This window comes from Magnolia sinica, chromosome 11 (assembly GCF_029962835.1).
Source record: "Magnolia sinica isolate HGM2019 chromosome 11, MsV1, whole genome shotgun sequence".
Taxonomy (NCBI): Eukaryota; Viridiplantae; Streptophyta; class Magnoliopsida; order Magnoliales; family Magnoliaceae; genus Magnolia; species Magnolia sinica.
The window spans coordinates 84,476,905-84,495,610 of NC_080583.1; the positions used below are offsets into that span (position 1 = coordinate 84,476,905).

At 39.9% G+C, this 18,706-nt stretch overlaps 1 protein-coding gene across 2 annotated transcripts; it reads left to right on the plus strand.

The window, feature by feature from the left end:
• The first annotated feature begins 6,892 nt into the window (after positions 1–6,892).
• LOC131219583 (beta-mannosyltransferase 1) lies at positions 6,893–16,107 on the plus strand. 2 transcript variants are annotated; one of them, XM_058214811.1, is made up of 3 exons: positions 6,893–7,380; positions 14,198–14,373; positions 15,862–16,107. In XM_058214811.1, the coding sequence occupies exons 1-2, from the start codon at positions 6,994–6,996 to the stop codon at positions 14,366–14,368; spliced, it is 558 nt and encodes a 185-aa protein (XP_058070794.1). In that variant the 5' UTR covers positions 6,893–6,993; the 3' UTR covers positions 14,369–14,373; positions 15,862–16,107. The 2 variants fall into 2 exon arrangements, with proteins under 2 accessions (XP_058070794.1, XP_058070793.1); XM_058214810.1 differs by lacking the exon at positions 15,862–16,107 and having other exon boundaries at positions 14,198–14,730.
• Positions 16,108–18,706: the final 2,599 nt, after the last annotated feature.

Here is an 18,706-nt window from a genome sequence, read left to right on the forward strand (position 1 = left end):
TTGCATGTAAATTCCATCCTGCGTTTGAAATGGATGGGAAGTAGCTGATTAGTTCATATATCATATCATCAACTCCTGGTAGAAGATACGGTGGGATTTCTGGTGGAATCTGAAATCCATTACATCTATGGGCCCTCCCATATTGGTGCATGTGTTTTATCCAAGCTTTCCATCCATATGGCTCTTTACACGTGACACACACTCAAATTGCATATGTATATAGGTGACTGATATCAGTTGTGAAATGTTGTCCATATGTACCTGATAGATGGGTAGATCAAGGTGCATCCAATGTGGCCTATGCTTAATGAACGGTCTGGATCGTTTTGTTGCTCGACTAGGATTAGTTTTCTATGCGTGACTTTGGGGATGGGATTTGCCAAAGTGCGTTCAAAGGTTATGCCAGTGGGCTTTTTAAGATGGGATTTGTTAAAGAGTGGGCTTTTTAAGATGGGATTTGTTAAAGTGCATCAAACGCACAATGCCAACATTGGTCTCTTGAGTCACACTGGAGGGAGATCTGGCAATTAATAATATGAACCTTTTCAGTTAAATCTGGACCATTGGTGTATTTCGTTTCTTAACCGTCTATCTCTAAGCCACAATTAGAGAGTATGAGATTGCTCGTAACAACAATATTTCGGAGACCTGATCCATCAACAGTGGGGCACATCAGATCAATGGTCTGGATGACTGGACCGAACTGTCCCACTTGTCAAGAATGAAAAGGCATGCGTGCTGTGCAGAGATGGCCACATATTGTAGTTGTTTGGCGATCTGGACTGTCCAAACTGCTGAGTGAATGTAGTGAGAAGATGGTGATATATATGATTTCTTACTTTGTAATTTGTACCATTCACTATTTTATTTCTAATCATCCATTTGATAGCCATTAATTGGGTGGTTACGATTGCTTGAGCAGTGTCATTTTAGAGATATGACCCATTGAAAATGAAACTCACAACTTGGATGGTCTGGATAGAGTTACATCAGAGTTGAGGACAGTCACTAACACTTCCAAATTGTGGTGATAAACTAGTATAAGAGTCTACCATTATTTTGTTTCTAACTGTCAATTCGATAGCCATTAATTGGATCATGAATCAGATTGCCTGATCTATGTGATTTCAGATCCATCGAAAATGGGACCCATAATTTGGATGGTCAGAATAGATGGTGTTAAACTCACAATAGGGTTGACCTGAGCTTGGGTAACTACGCCAGTTGACACTTGGGAAAAAGGAAAGCCATGTATTATATTCAAAAATCAACATTATCTAAAACTAAGTAGACCATACAATAGGATGAAATGCCTATCATTAATTTTGTAGGACATGTGTTGTTTATATTCCATCCATTTCATTCATATTATGTGCCTCATAAGGATAAAAGAATTAACTAAAGATCACAACATTCTGATACTCAGGTGGGCCATGCAACGTGAATTTAGAGATTTTCGGTATAGTTTTTTAGGTGGCCCACCTAAGTATTGAATCATCCTAATTTTGCTTTTTCATCTTATGATAGGAAAAAAAAAAATCATCCTGATTTTTTAGATCAAGGGCCAAAAAAGGGTGGTGTACGTGATGGATGGCGTGGATTTTATGCATGTTAAGTTGTTTCTCACACTTTAGTGAAAGTAATCATGGTATGTGAAGAGTTCGCGCATCCATCATTTTGGCTTTTTAATAATTTAAAGAGGAATATGATATTTACATGTTTCAATAGTTTTCATAGAAATTACTATGGAATAATTATTATTGTTTTGAAATTTTTCAAAATAGTATCTCATTAATATAGTATTTATGTTTAGGTACCTTTTAAAGTTAAGTTTAGTTTCCTACCACATTAATCAAGTTGTTGTCAAAAGGGTACCTTCCATTAGTTTTCATAACTCCTGTCAAGCTTAAAATCTAATTTTTCTTATAATAACAAAAATTTACGCCCACTAAAATAGGTACCTACATGTAAATATCATTAGTTAGTTGTCGTCATAAAAAAATCCTAAAAAAAAAAAAAAACAAATCCAAGTGTATTTCTCTGACACGGATTGCATAGGGATGTGGCTGCTGGTTGGTGAATCCCACCACGATGTATGTGTCTTATTCCTACGGTCAATTCATTTTTTAAGATTATTGGTATGAGCTAAAAATAAGGCAAATCCAAAACTCAAGTAGACCCCATTATAAGAAACAGTGGTGGTTGAACACCTTACCACTATAAACTTTTTAAAGATCCTGTACTCACCCTTTACAGTGTGGCCCCTAACCATGGCCTACCTTGATGTATGTATTCTATATGCACTTTGTCCATTTGCTTTTCTAAATGATTTTGGGGCTTTATATATATATATATAAGTAAATCTAAATCTAACTATCAGATAGACCATATCATAAAAAACAGTGGTCATTGTCTACTAATGGACCACGAAAGTTTTGGAGAGAAATTTCCGCCTGTAAATCCCACCTTTTACCCACCATCTTTTCCATACGCTCCCAAACTTTACTTTTCTAAACAAAAAAATTCTGTACGGACACACTATTTTCAGATGAAAATAACCTTGTGGTTTACATGGTTCTGCCATGCACATATAGTGACGGATTATAACCGTAGCTATTTGGGTCGATCATCCACATACGGTTATTAACCGTAGCAATATCTAAATGGAAGGGTATGTTCAATTGAAATAGTGTATCCGTTTGCAATGATTTAGCCTGAGAAAGTAATGTTTCGGAGCGTTCGGAAAAGACGGTGGTTAAAAGGTGGCTTTACAGTCGGAAATTTCTCCTCTAAAACTGAAGTATGCCACACCATACCTATCATTAGTTTTATAGAGGACATGTGTGTTATATATATGCCATCCAATTCATTCAAATGATGTGGATGAAAGAATTAACTAAAGATCATAACATTCTAATACTCAAGTGGTCCATACCATGTGAGTTTAGAGATTTTCGGTATAGTTTTTTGAGTGGCCCACCTGAGTATTGAATCATTCTGAATTTTTAGATCAACTGCCAAAAAAGGGTGGTGTATGTGATGGATGGTGTGGATTTTATGCATGTCAAGTTGTTTGTCTCACTTTTTTGAAAGTAATCATAGTATGTATAGAGTAGATGGGGTGAGTTGCACGCATCAATATCTTAGGCTTTTTAATAATTTAAAGAGGAAGATGATATTTAAACATTTAAAATACATGTTTCAATAGTTTATTGAATAATTATTACGTTTTGAAATTTTACAAAATAGTACTTCATTAATACGTTATTTACATTCTGATACCTTTTTAAATTTAGTTTTTGTTAAGCTACCTTATTAATCAAGTTTAAAATCTAATTTTTTTCTTAAAATGACAAAAATGCCCACCAATTAAAATAAGTACCTACATGTAAATGTCTTTAATGAGTTGGTTTTCATTAAAAAAAAAAAATCCTAAAAAATCAAAAAACAAAAACAAATCCAAGCGTTTTTCTCTGACACGGATTGCATAGGGATTTGGCTCCTGGTTGGTGGGCCCCACCATGATGTATGTGTCTTATCCATGCCGTCAATCCATCTTTTCATATCATTTAAGGCATGGGCAAAAAAAATGCAGCAGATCCAGATCTCAGGTGGAACACACCATAAGAAACAGTAGTGATTGAAAGCCGATCGTTAAAAACTTTCTAGGGTCCACCATAGTGTTTATTTTTCATCCAACCTGTTGAATAGGTCACACAGACCTGGGGTTCACTTCAATGTATATATGGTATATCCAGGCCGTCTATTTTTTCTTCCAGATTATTTTAGAGGGGCGCAGATTGGGTACTAACCCCACCAGGACCTAGCTAGGGACGTAGGGTCCTATCAGGGGTTATGTGGAGAGCACCGTGATATATGTATTTTATTCAAGTCATTCATCCATTCCTAGGAATGTACATCAAGTTGAACCGAGTCGAGCTGGCCTCATATCGAGTCGGTTAGGCCACTAGCTGACCTCAGCTCGAACTCGGTTCGGCTCGGTACTCAAGCCTGACTGGCCAAATCGGCTTTGTTTGGTCAGCAGCTTGGGCCAACTTGAGCCAAGTTCGAGCCGAGTTTGCCATTGAGGCATTTCCACAAACACCTGGACTGCACCTTCAAAATCCCTCTAAATGTGAAACAGAAGCAATAGTTTTATACATATTTTATCAAACACCTTGTAAGCAATATAAAAACCAAGAAAAACCAAGAAGAAAAGGGTATTTGTTTCATGTACATACCTTCCTTGCCACCAGCTATACTGCGTTGAGTCATTTTATTAAACACTTGGTGAGCAACATCAATGGCAAAGTAACCGAGTCACCGAACTAGTTCGATTCGAGCTGGGGCCTGCTCGAACTCGACTCGAACTCATTTTTGAGCTAAAAAAACAGCTCGACTCGGTTCGAACTTAGCTTCGAACCTTGTTGAATTGAGCTTTTTCGAGTCAAGTCGAGCGAGCTAATCGTGCTAGCTCGGTTTGTGTACACCTCTATCCATTCCGGAGGTAGGTTGGAGGCTAGAGTTGAATGCACCACATGAACCAGTGGTGACCATTACCCACCGTTGAAACCTTCATAAGGCCCACCGAACCTATTCACAAGGTCATGTAGACCTGAATGGAGGGATAATATATGTACTAGCTTGACCCAAAACTTCTCTGACCCAGAGAGGTTTTCAGTGGTAGGTATTTAATCCTTACTATTTCCTGTGGTGTGATCCACTTGAGCATTTGATCTGCCTTGTTTTTTTAGATCATCACCTAAAATGATTTGTCAAAATGGATGGATGGTGTGCATAAAACACATACATTACAATGGACCCCACATAGCCCATGGCAGGACTGTCCATCTCTAGCTAGATCCTGGTGGGAGTAGTACCCAATGCCCACCCATTTTAGATCAAGGTCATAAAAACAGAGTAGGTACGCATCTCAGGTGGACCGAGCCACACCTCAGGAATACAATTAGGGGTATACACGAACCGAGCTAGCTCGGTTAGCTCGCTCGACTCGACTTGAAAAAGTTCGATTCGACTCGGTTTGAAGTTGAGTTCAAGCCGAGTTGAGTTGATTTTTTGAGCTCGAAAATGAGTTCGTGTAGGCCCCAGCTCCACTTGACTCGGATTGAATGCAACTCGAATCGAACTCGGATTGAACCAGTTCGGTGATTCGGTTACTTTGCCATTGATGTTGCTCACCAAGTGTTTGATAAAATGACTCAACGAAGTGTAGTTGGCAGCAAGGAAGGTATGTACATGAAACAAATACCTTTTTTTTTCCGTAGTTTTTCTTGGTTTTTATGTTGCTTAGAAGGCGTTTGATAAAATATCTGTAAAACCATTGCTTTTGTTTTACATACAGAGGGATTTTGAAGGTGCGGTTCAAGTGTTTGTGGAAATGCCTCAATGGCGAACTCGGCTGAGCTGGCCCAAGCTGCTGAACGAATTTGAGCCGAGCTGGCTAGTCAGGCTCGAGGATTGAGCCGAGCCGAGTTCAAGCTGAGGTCAGCTAGTGCCCGAGCCAAGTCGAGCTGAGGCCAGCTCAACTCGGTTCAACTCTATGTACACCCCTAAATACAATGCTGATTAAATGTTAACACTACTAAAGTGACGTCACCAAGTTCCGTGGGCCCCACCATGATGTATGTTTTGTATCTATGCCATCCATCTATTTGGAGAGAGGTCATTTTAGGGCAAGATCCAAAGAATAAGTTAAATGCAAAGCTCCAGTGGACCCTAGCACAAAAAACAGTGGGGACAATGACGCCCACCATAAAAAACTTTTAAAGGCCACAAAAGTTTTAGATCAAGCTGATATTTGTGTTTTCCCTTCTTTCGTGTCTTTTTTTAACTTTTGAACGGGCTGGATTTCAAATAAACATTATGGTCGGCCTTAGGATAGTTTCAACTGTGGGAATCCCTCTCCCTTCTATTTTCCACTACATCTTTTTATCTGTCTCATTCTTTTGCTTATGCCCTAAAATAATATCTCAAAATAGATGAACAGTGTGGATACAACACATACATCATAGTGGGCCACAGAACTGGGTGACGTCACTTCAGTCGCGAGTCTCCCTACTCAACCCATCGGTAGGTAATCCGCGTCCTATTCTATATGCCCTTTGTCCATTTGTTTTTCTAGATCATTGTGGGACATTATCAAGAAATAAAATAAAAATGAAGTAGATCTAATTATCAGGTGGAACATATCATAGATATGCTTCATTTTCCTAAAATAAACGGGAAAACGGATGGACGGCGTGGATACAGAATACATACATCAAGGCGGTCCACAGTAAGGGCCGCAGCGCATGGGCTGAGTTCAACTGCGGATTAGCTACTGACAGGTCGAGTAGCGAGACTCGTTACTGTAGTGACATCACCGAAGATCTGTAGGCCCAACATGATGTATGTTTTGTATCCACACTGTCCATCCATTTGGAGAGAACATCTTAGGACATTAGCTGGAGAACGACTCAGATTCAAAGCTCCAATGAACCTCACCACAGAAGACAGTGGAGAGAATGACGCCCACCATTAAAAACTTCTAAGGGCCACAAAAGTTTTCGATCAGGCTGATGTTTATGTTTTCCCTTTTTTTTTAATGTCTTTTGTTACTTATGAACGGATTGGATCTCAAATAAGCATCACGATGGACCTTAGGAAGGCTTCAACGGTGGATGTCACTCTCTCCACTGTTTTCTGTAGTGGGGTCCATAACAGATTTTTATCTAACTCATTTTTGATTCATGCCGTAATATGATCTCTCCAAATGGATGGACGGTGTGGATACAATATATACATCATGGTGGGACCCACAGAACTTGGTGACGTCACTACAGTAGCCAGTCTCGCTACTCAACCTGTCAGTAGCTAATCCGCGTCCGCTGAGTCCGGGGTCTCACCTAATCCGCTCCTGCAGCTAAATCGCGTCGAACGAACCTCTCTTCCTCCAAACCCCCCAAAGCCTCTCTCTCTCTCTCTCTCTCTCTCATGGCTGCAGCGATCCGCGCAATGATGCGATCTTCTTCGCCATCTCGTATCATCCAAGCCATCCGTTTCAAGAACACGCTATCCCAGCCGCACGAGTTCTCAAAGCCAACGGATTTCCTCGGGAGCTGGGAAGCTCCCAAGGACCCGCGAGAAGCGGAGAAGAAGCTAGGGCTGCTGAGGCGGGACTATGCAAAGCAGGTGAAGGAGCTCCGAAGGCAGTACTGGTACGAGATGGAGTTCCAGCGACAGGAGAAGCAGCTGAAAGACGAGGCGGACCGGGAATCCATCCGTCGCGCTAAGGAGGAGCGCAAGGCTGCCAAGGCTGCCATGGCGCGGACGCGGGCCGCCGAGCGGAAAGTCTTCGAGGACGAGTTCCGCGAAACCCTTGTGAGTAAACGACTAAAACCCACCTCGCTTTTATGCTTAATTTCGGCAATGGTTAGTGATCGGGGCTGTTCGTCTTGTGTGGCGGGTTGTCAGGCATGCTGATCGGACGGTTGTGGCTGTCCTATCAGTGCAAATTTTTTTTAATGACGGCTGATCCAGCGTTGTTATTACTGGATGAACGGTTCGGATTGATGTGGATGGGATATTTGGGTGGTGGAGATTGGGGCGGGCTGCCAATTATGGAGTACCAAACCGATGCTCCACAACCATGGTAATTTTGATCGTTTCCTATTTTTTTTTTTATTAGCGAACACTGAAAATCGGTGTACCCAAGATTGTATGTTGTGTATGCCAATCTCCCACCACCTGAAGGGTGTCTGTGATGCCAAGATTGGCAACAGACCAGTCACCCAGATCCTCAGATGGCAGTCCACTGACCAGATAGGAGAATTGGGATTTTTGAAAACCCAGAAAACAATGCATAACTTTATGGCAGACATGTCTTTGTAGGCTTTGGTACATAGCAATCCTCCTCGAATTCAAATCACATGTAAACATACTCAACCATGGTGATGTAAATAAACTAGAACTAGGACCAGCAAATTTTTGTAACAAGTCCAACTTAATGGCTTGTGTAATAGTGCAATAATTGCAAATTGCATTACTCGTCTCCTGTTATGATGTGCATTCGACCAGCGATTTCATTATTTGGTTTTCCATCGAAATCAACCATAGATATACCTGATGGTGCTAACAACACGATTGGATAGTGTCCAATATCCACAACATATTCCTATAAAAAGGTTTCGTTGCTCCACAACCATGGTGAATGTTTGTGTAAAATGATTATTTACATCTCATTATATAAGTGACATCGTCGAACAAAAACTTGTATGCATGTTGGTGGTTATTAATTATTATTGACATGGAGAGAGAAGGTGCTAACGCCTTTTTGGTTATAAATCCAATGAAGGATTCGAGAGGGGATTGTGATTTTCATCCAACGAGATGTCAGTGGGGAATGGCGGTCAAATGACACCTTTTTGGAGGCATTTTCTAAACATAGGTCAAAAGAAACTATTGCACTATTACACCACATTGCTGTGGTAATTCACAATTTAAACAGGCCCTTAGAAATGTTATGAACAAGAACTTGGTGGACATGGTGTACATAAACTGTACCCAAAATGGTACGATCATCATAACCTTGGACTTGGAAATGCAATAAGAAATTTTGAAGTTACTTTTTGGTTTCAGAGTTGGTTGGTTGGACCATGTTCCCATCTATCTTGAGATGGTTGGATCCTCGAGTGGCTCAATTTTCTTTTTGGTTTTGGAATTGGTGAGCGAAGCATGAGGGATTTGTTGAAATGGTACAAAGGTGGTGGGACAAATGTAGACCTGAAGGGTGAGCTGCTTGTAGAATCTTGAACTTGAAGAGAATGCTATATTTGAAATCTAAGATAAGAGAGTAGTGCAAGTCAACTTTTGGGACTGATGGTCTTATAAAAGACAAGTTGTTAGGCAAAATCAGTGAATTAGATAATGATGGAGAAAATGGACTGCTAGATGACAACTGGGGTATGAAGAGGGAAGGTCTAAAGTTTGAGTACCAAGAGCTTCTGAGATGGGAAAAACCATTGTGGGGGCTAAAGTTTAGGGTGGTTTGGTAGGAGGGGGACAAGAACACTGCTTTTTTCCCACAAGATTGCTAATGGAAGGAAGAGAAACATTATTCATAAGATTTGGGTTCAAAATTCCCTGTTGGAGGAACCAGCTCAGGTCAAAGAGTCAATAGTGGATTTCTATAGACAGCTATATGCGAAGAAAAACTTCTCTAGGCCACGGCTGAGTGGGCTGTCTATCAGATTCTTTCAAGAAGAGCAAGCTAATTGCCTTGAGAGAGATTTTGAAGAGGAGATTGGGAGAGTTGTTTGGGGGATGGATAGGACGAAGCGTCAGGTCCGGATGGCTTCTCCTTTACATTCTATAATTAGTGTTGGGAATTTATTAAAGGGAAAGTTATGTGCTTCGAGGAAGAATTTCACGATTGGGCCAATCTTAAGAAAAGTCTTAAATCTGACTTTTGTGACTCTCATTCTTGAAGTGGAGGATGCTTGTGACGTCAAAGAGTTTAGATTAGTTAGTTCGGTTGGGGGTGTGTATAAGATCTTGGCTATAGCATTATCTTTATGCCTTAAGAGCAGCTATGAGCTCAATCATATCCCCATTCCGAAGATCATTCACATTGTTAAATGACTCGGCGACTGGATTGACTTGCTCAACCATGAGGTGAGTCGGGATTTGCCTAAGTTGGGGCTGAATCGGCACGGCTCACCCGGGTCAGGGGTGACTCATGGCATCGAACAAGATTGGGTACTATCGAATCCGAGTCTTAAAACCATGAGCATTCGTGAATGAAGGAAAGACGTGATGGGGCTATTTCTTCAACTTGTTCACTATTCAATTGGTGATGGGGTAGTCAGTTTTTGACGGCATTGCAGGTGGCAGCCGGCCCTTTCTCTCCAAGTGGAAGATGGCCCCTTTAGCAGTCCTGTGGGGTGTGTGGAAAAAGAGGAATGCTATAATTTTTTAGGATAGAGTTGCTCCTCTCTCTCTCTCTCTTCCCTCAAGTGTAGTATGGCCGTGGTTGTATTTACTGCTAGAATTTGTAGGGATTTTGCTCTGGGGTGATTGGGCCGCAATCAAGGTATCCCGCATCGGTATCAGTTGGCGTAACGGTGCCCTCCGATACCGATACAGATACGGGGGTATAACGGCGATATGGGGGCGTAACGGGCCGTAACGGTGCAAAATTTTTTTTTTTTGCTAAAAAAATGAAAAAATATGGATTAAATACGGAATATTCTAAGCATTCCAAATATGCATTCATTTATAAATTGGAACATGTTTATGGTGGTGTAACGGTCCACTCTTTGGTGAGAAGTTGTATCGGACTGTCTGATTAATTTTTGAACCAGGTAAACTGAATTTGACTACAAAATTCATATATTTAATTTTCTAAATATCTAATTTATATACTTAACAATTTGATATCATTTCTCCCAATAGTTCTTTAAAAAAATGAAATTAAATTCAGGTAGATGGCGTTGCCAATTTGGGGCTGACTTGGAGGACTATCTATGCCCTAAATCAGCCTCAAATTCATGCAATTTATTGTCATTATCCCACTTATGAATTGGTGGACATTTATTGGATAGTGAATTATGAAAAAAAAATCAAAAGGGCCTATTTTAAAAAATAAAAGTCCACAAATTAACAATTAAAACTATTCCAACAATTTGATTTTGGCATTGTGAGTTAGCAATTGCAGTCTATGATTTAATTGGTAAATTTTAAGTTAATATATGTCTCGTGTACAATTTTTTAAGGGTCCGAATTAGGCGGGACTTGGATTGTGAAGTGTAGCACACGTGTCAAAGTTTTTTAGGCCTCACCCGTGATGAATGTGTTATATCCACACTGTCTATCCATTTTGCCAAATAATTTTAGGGCTTGAGCCCAAAAACGAGGCACATCCAAAGCTCAGGTGGACTGCACCATAAGAAACAACAATAATTAAACGTTCACCATTAAAAATTTATTGGGGGCTACAAAAGTTTTAGATCAAGCTGACATGTGTGTTTTCCCTTCATCCATGTCAGTGTGGCCCAATTAATATGTTAGATTGAAAATAAAAATTACGGTGGACCCTAAGAAAATTTTAATGGTGAGCATTCTATAACCACTGTTTCCTATGGTGTGGTCCACCTGAGATTTGGATATTACTAATTTTTTGGATCATGAGCTAAAATGACGTGGCAAAATGAATGGACGACATGGATAAAATATATACATCATGGTGGGGCCCACTCGGGTCTGATCATGAGGTATGTGTTATATCTAAACCGTCCATTCATTTGACGAGCTCGTCTTAAGGCTTGACACGAACAATAATATAGATCTAATTATCAAGTGGACCACACTGCAAAAAGCAGTGGAAGATTGAACGTTTACCATTGAAACCCTTCTCGGGATTACAGAAGTTTTAGATCAATATGAAATTTGTTTTTCCTTTTCATTCAGGTCCTTTTGACCTTATGAACAGATTGGATGGAAAATAAACATTACGGTGGGCCCTATGAATTGTTTAACGGTGAAAATCATTATCTCTGCTGCTATTTTTGGTGTGGTCCAGACGATCTTTGGATATAATTCTTTTTTTTGGTAGTGCTCTAGAATGATCTCTGAAAATAGATGAACGGTGTAGATATAATAAATACATCACTGTGGAGCCCATGTGACTTTGATCTCCTTTGAACCGTTCGTATAACTCGGAGCTCGAGGAGTGTCAGCGCTCGTCTTAGCATGACAAGTACCTACAGCCGCTAGCTGGTGTGTGGTACGCTTGCAAAAAAAAAAAAAAAGAAGGGAGGGAGAGGGAAACCGAAAAGAAAAAAGAGGGAAAGAAGAGAGAAGAAAAAAGAGGGAAAGGAGAGAGAGAGAGAGAGAGAGAGAGAGAGAGAGAGAGAGAGAGAGAGAGAGAGAGAGAGAAGAAAAGGAAAGTTTTTTTTTTCCCTATTTATCAAGGCCCGTAACAGCCGTTATGGGCCCGTTTCGACCCCGTATCGCGTAACGGTGTCGGCCGTTACCGTTACGTATCGGTCAATACGGCCGTATCGTAACGGATACGGGACACCTTGGCCGCAATTCTTTTTGGTTAGCGGGCCTGCTTGGCTTGGTGATTTATTTTTATTTTTATCTTTATTTTTTAAGGTTTGTTTTTGTGTGTTTTTGCCTGCACTTTCATGGTTGCAGTGAGCACTGCTAGGTGATGACAGGGTCACCTATGCATGTCTCGCTCTTGCTCTCTCTCTCTCTCTATAATTTTTGGAAAGCCTCATTATATGGTTTTCTTCTTCTTCTTATTTATGTGGAATTATCATCTTCACCACCAAATCATAGCCTTGGCCCATATATTTGGGTTGACTTTATGAATATTGTCTCACCAGATTTGAAACATGAATTCTCACAGTTGCTTGGAAAAGTTTAACGACCAGCTGACTGCCCAACATCAGCTCTTTCCTTTACATGGGCGTAGGACTGGTTGGCTTCTCACATAGGCAGAGTTAGTTTGTCTGCAGAGGAGTCCTTTAATCAGAAGAGGAAGAAAAACTTCTTTATTCTCTTTGGGTTGTTACTCTGCTAGGGAATTTTAAATGAGGTACTCCCTGGATCACAAGCAGGGAAGCCCAACAAACATAAGGGTTTTTTGACCCTTACTACAGATTCTAAATGTCAGAGGGATTTTAAGAGCGGTTTTCATTTTTGATGAATTACTCAATTAACTCTAGTGATGGAGTGGAATGGCAGAACTGCATTCGTATAGCCGACTCCAATTAGTTGGGATAAGATTTAATGATTGCCCAAGTGAGGCACTTCCTTTACTTAGCCTAGTGAAATTCTTAGTGTGAACAAGATGCCCATAGCAAGCATCACATGTGAATTGCAGACGTGGTTTGCAGTTGATTAAACCTGTTCTACTTGAAGTGGGTTGTTTCTTCAAGAATTCTCATTTTGAATTAAGGTCTACCAAATCACTGAAGGTAAAAGATTAAGGTAGGAGTTTGAATGCACCGCCTATAGTGGTTGGCGTAATATGGAAGCTAACAAGATGCGATTTGTGTTCTGGGCAGTGCGGAAACGGAACCTACATTAAGTGGGCTTCCATTTCCCCACCTTTTCTGCCCCATATGATGAGTTAAGGGAATGTCCCAAACATGTCTATAGTAGGCATGTAGCCCCAGGGAAGAAATCAATCTAGATGCATGAAGACTCAAATATGTACCACTTTCGATGACATTCCATCTATAGCTGGCACTATATGTCTCCAATCAACTCAATAATCAGCAACATAAGCATTAACGGTAAAAGAGAAGGATAAATCTGCAGGATGTATCCCATCACAGGAACCTAGGACTGCCAAGTAGCTGGGCCGGGCCAAGGAACAGGACCATTCTGACCCGTCAAAATCCAGGTATAAGCCAACCCCAGGCCTGGCTTTTTAGGCAGCCCTTCATGAAACTAGAACAACTAATATTGAATCAATAATTAAGCATATCATATCTCATATGTATGGCCCTTGGCCTTTATATAGCTTTCTACAATCTCTAGAACATCCTAAAGAGAAGTTTCTAGATGTTTCTTTCATGCTTAGCCTCGCTGGTCCACATGTAGGACCTAATCCCATTCAAATTGCCACAAAAGAAAGTATTTTATTCTGAACAAAGAAACTGGAAAACTGCAATTAAAGAATCCAAATTCAACTGGAAGTCTCTATATTATCAGCCATATGAAGCCCTTGTTTACAATCATATGGCCTGTTATGTTTCATGGTTGGCATACCACCTGGAAATTAAATATCAGCTATATGTAGGATCATCTAATATCACCTGATTGGACTTGTGGGCTCTAAACCCCAATTGGACTTATGGTCTCCCATTGGATGATCAGATGGTCCTGCATCATTATCTCACTTATGCTTTGTCGTAGAGGAAAACTGTTGACCTTGTAAACCAGTAACTTCCGACTGTCCTAATGCTATTGACTGCATATTTTTTATTTTTGAACAAAGATGCCACACTTGATCTTAACCAAAAGGCCGAGAAAGGTATCTATTGACTGCTTATTGATTAAGGAATTACTCGAAGACTCTTATGAAAATAAAATAAAATCAGATCTTCATTCAGTAATGGCATGTATCCTGTTCATTTTCTCATTGCTCTGGCTGTCTGATATCATATCAACATGAATGCAGTTGAAAGAAAGACGAGAAAAACTGGAAAATTGGAAGGCGAAAGAAGAAATGAGGGAGCATAAGAAGAGTGAGAAGAAGGAGCTTCTACGCCGGCAGAGTTCAATGTGGATTGATGAAGAGGATGTGGAGAAGAAAATATTGGAGGCCGTTGTCGACATGACAGCCCTCTAGATCAGGTATGCAACCAGTAGGAGACAGAATCAGGAAAGGAGTCTCCAGTATAAAATGCAACTCCATTTGCTAAAAATGGAGATTCTTAAGAAGATTTGAAATCTCTCTCAGAGAAACATTGATAATTTGACCGAATGTGATCATCATATAAGATTCTAGTCACTGTACATGTGGTATGTATGCATACTGATCTAACTGGCCGAAATCATGGACCCCACTGTAGATGGTGCACCCTGGAAATCTGATCTATTGGACAGCCCCCGTCTCCAATTGAGGATATCTGTTTGTTGAATATTGACTGTTTTTCACTTTAAGCCTCCATTTGATGGTCACTGATTAGAAAGGATAATTATTTAGTGTTATTCCTGAGTCATGACTTATCCACAGTGGGAACCCCTGCTTTCGATTAAGATGAATGTATCCTTTCTGTATGGTGGCTGTGTGTGTCACTTGTAGATTGGACATATGTAGATGAAGATGGCTAAGCTGACATGCACATGGAGCCCTGCCCATCCACACAGGCATGCATGTCAATGTGATGCACATGTGTGAGATTTGTGCCATACATCAGGCGGGCAACAATGTTAAGATCTTCTGGTCTAAAAATCAAGCCATTTCACTCAGGTGGGCCACAGCTAGAAATGATTGTTGTAGCCATCCCCTTTATTTTGTACTCCATCCCATATGAGGAACGAGCAGCCCTGTGGCCTGATCTTTAGAGTAAAACGTTGTGGCCCATCTGATGGAAAGCTCAGATTGCATTGCATGTCTAGTTGCATGTGGATGGGCAGGGCCCATACCATGGCCTTACCCAACCTCCTGTGGAATTTGAACCATTAATCTGTCTTCATTTAGCTCTCCATTGGATGGATCCAAACTTCGGGATGCAATACAAGAATATCGTGTTTACAGTGACTGTGCAAATTGCATGTGAAATTACTTCTTTAACTGTTTCTTATTTGTTAATATGTTAGAATCATTTTGTTTTTGGTCGATGAATTTTGAATATGGGAGAATTACTTTTTGAGTTTCAACAGAATTACTGATTTTAAATTTTTTTTTTTTTAAATGGGAAAAAGGCTAGAGTGTGAAACTCTTTTCCTTTCCCTTATCAATGATTCTGTACTCGTGGACATGGCACACATGTCCAAGATGTGAACTCTTCGTCCCGCAGCCTTACAATGTATCGGCCATAGCCTTAAAAAAAATCACTATGATTGCACAAATTATAACCAGTGGCCAATCCTGATTTTTTGGGGAAGGAAAATGGACGATTAAAGAAAAGTCGATGAAACTTCCATTGTCTTTTTTTTTTTTTTTCCCTCTCGAAAAGTTCCCCATTGGCTGGGTTAGGATTGTCCAATCTGTGTAATTTTTTGGCTATGGCCAGCCATGATTAGAAGTTACTTTTGATTGGGATTCATGAAATTTGCCTTTCTTCCTTTTCTTTTTTTAGTTAAAAATCCTTTTTTTTCTTTCTTTCTTTTTAACAGATTGGGTCCCATCAAAGAAGGTGGTGTGTTACCAAATCAGCTGGATGAGTACATTTGACTATTGCATAGTAGAAAAATGCTCCACTGGAGCGACAGGTTCTCAGGTATCTTTTTGTGAGCAGCCATAAAAGAGAAATTTTGGTTATCTTGGCAATCAGAGTGCTTTATCGATTCATATAATGATAGTTGCCTAACATGATTCTCATAGACTAACATGGAACAGTGTGATAAGAACTGTTTAGTCTCCCTGTCTGTCGATTTCGGTGGTCTGCCTGACCAATCTAAAACGTTATCATTGTGGTCCCATCCTTGATGATCAGGACCACTTGATTTTGCAGGTCCCATTTAGATGGGCTGCAACCTCAAATTTGCATTCATCTAGTGATGACCAGCTGTCTACAATCAATTAAGTCCTGCTTATGTGATAAACTGATAATAAATGAAGACAACTGATTCATCAATCCCACCTTAGATTGCTCTTGAATGGATCAGCAATCCTAACCATGTATGTCTAGGTGGGATCGAGGTATGATTTGACAAAAACATGATCCTAATTTAAATAAATCATGTTAGAGAAACCCAACCTGTAGAAAGTGGGGTTTTCTTTCTTTTTGGCCTCCACACCTATGGTCCAAATTTCAATTGTCTGCATCGCCTGCAACGATGGGTCTATGATGAGCTAAAGTCAATAGCTGTCAATATCATTATCGTATTGCGAATCGTTATGGGGGTTGAATTGTATCTAATTGCAAATTGTAAGTTTTTTGGTATAAATAAATCATATCCTTCAAAAAAAAAATAAATCGTCAACCATCCTTTTGCCATCAATAATGTGTATACCATGTCATGATCGTGTTGAAGGATTCTTATCTTTCCTTTTTATTTTTTCAAGAAATTTCCCTTAAAAAAACATCCTATGATTCTTTAATAATTTTATGCTCTTGTTACCTTACTTGGATGTAGAATCACGTTGGAAAAGCGGCATTTTGATTCAGTAGACTGACAAAAAAAGACATTTTGATTTCTAACCATCATTCCACAATACATACAAGTCAACATGATCAAAACCATCCATAAAACATTCCAAATAAGTGATACATCAATTTGGTGTTTCAACCAGTTAAGAAGTAAGAAATCATAAAAAGCTCTATGATGTAACGTCGATAAAGGGTATATATCATTTAATCTTTTATAAAGAACAAAATAAAATAATTTATTATTAATTTTTTTTGAAGGTTTTTTTCGAAATCATTCTTAAAGTCCCAACCAATTTAAAAACATGAAATGAAAGCCAAATGCACGGGACAACTCTCACCTTCCAAACTGTCTCCCTTTTTTTTTTGTTAGCTTGTTGGTACACCCACTGTCAGTTCACACTATACTGTTAGCCACCCCCACTAGGGATAGATACCAAGACCTCAGTGTTGAAACGAGGTATCTTTCACTTAGTCTACCACTTGAACTATGGACCAGGGTGAAACTGTCTCCCTTTGTGTGGCTTGGCTTACCTGAATCACGGATGGGCCTGATGTTTGGGCCTAGTTCATATAATCATCACGGTGGGACTTTTAAAAATCAAGGGTGGACGTCTCTCTTCTAACTGTTTTTCATAGGTGTGGCCCACCTGCATCATAGGTCGGCCTGAATTTTTTTTTGCCTTCGGTCTAATGTGAGATTACACATCTAATGGTCAGAGTGGATCTCACATACACATCATGATGGACCTGTAAAAATGTAAGGGTTGCCATCCTCTAAAAGTCCCTTTAAATCTCTGTTCTTTTAATAGTTGGGAGAGGGTTGCATCCTGTGATTTTATTTTTTTCAGAGCCAACCATGATGTGTATGTGAAATACACATCACTTTAGAGTCTTGTTTGAATAGTGTATATGTAAAATATCATATTCCTCTCCCAAAAGTTAATTTCTTGTGCTGGGAATTTAAATTATGGAAAAGTGTAATGATTGTTGCGTAGAGTTCACCCTATCTAAACAACATAAGTTGTCACATCAAAGTAAAACCATTTTCCCTTTTCATGCAAAGTGCCTACCGTGGCATAAAATTCACCCTTCATTACCCCACCCTCTTTTGGGCCTTGATCCAAAAAAATCAGGATGATCTAACACCCAAGGCTCACCCCAAATATATATTTTTTTATACCAAAAATCTCTAAATTTGTGTGGCATGGTCCATATGAGTATTAGAAAGTTGTTATCTTTGGTTAAATTCTTTCACCCTTACTAGGCACATCATATGAATGGATTAAATGGCATACAAACACCACACAGTGTCCTATACAAAACTAATGGTAGGCGTTCCATCCCAGCTGTTTCCTATGGTGTGGCTTGGAGTTTTGGATGATCTTGGTTTTTGGCTTCAACAGTAAAAATGAGGCAGCGTACCTGATGAACGTGGTGGACCTCATGAAAATTCCACTCACCATGTTCTCGTTTTCCCCCCAGCGAGTGTTATTAGTTATGCACGCACACGTGCACAACACACCCACACCCCAAAGTCTCTCATTTTCACTGGGGAAAGACTTTGCTAGACAGATTATACATGATCATCGTACATTATGTTCCTATTAATTGGGTGAAATGCGTATGCCCTTACTGCCATCCATTAGTGCCCGAAAATAAGGCTAGCTTCAAAACTCAGGTGGGTTACACCATGTAAAATCACACCTAGAACCTCTAAAATCACATTTCGTGGCCCACCTAAGTTTTCCATACGCCGGATTTTGGGGAGTCCAATCATCCTGATCAGACGCATCTTGTGAATGGATTGGACAATGTATATAAAAACATAAACATGGTGAGCACCATGCACAATCTGGAAGGCTTGTAAT

Excerpts from the sequence above, each read along its gene's own strand:
- LOC131219583 (XM_058214811.1), top strand. The coding sequence starts at position 6,994 with ATGGCTGCAGCGATCCGCGCAATGATGCGATCTTCTTCGCCATCTCGT. Across the intron at positions 7,381-14,197 it reads ACGAGTTCCGCGAAACCCTT|TTGAAAGAAAGACGAGAAAA; the intron begins GTGAGTAAACGA and ends ACATGAATGCAG.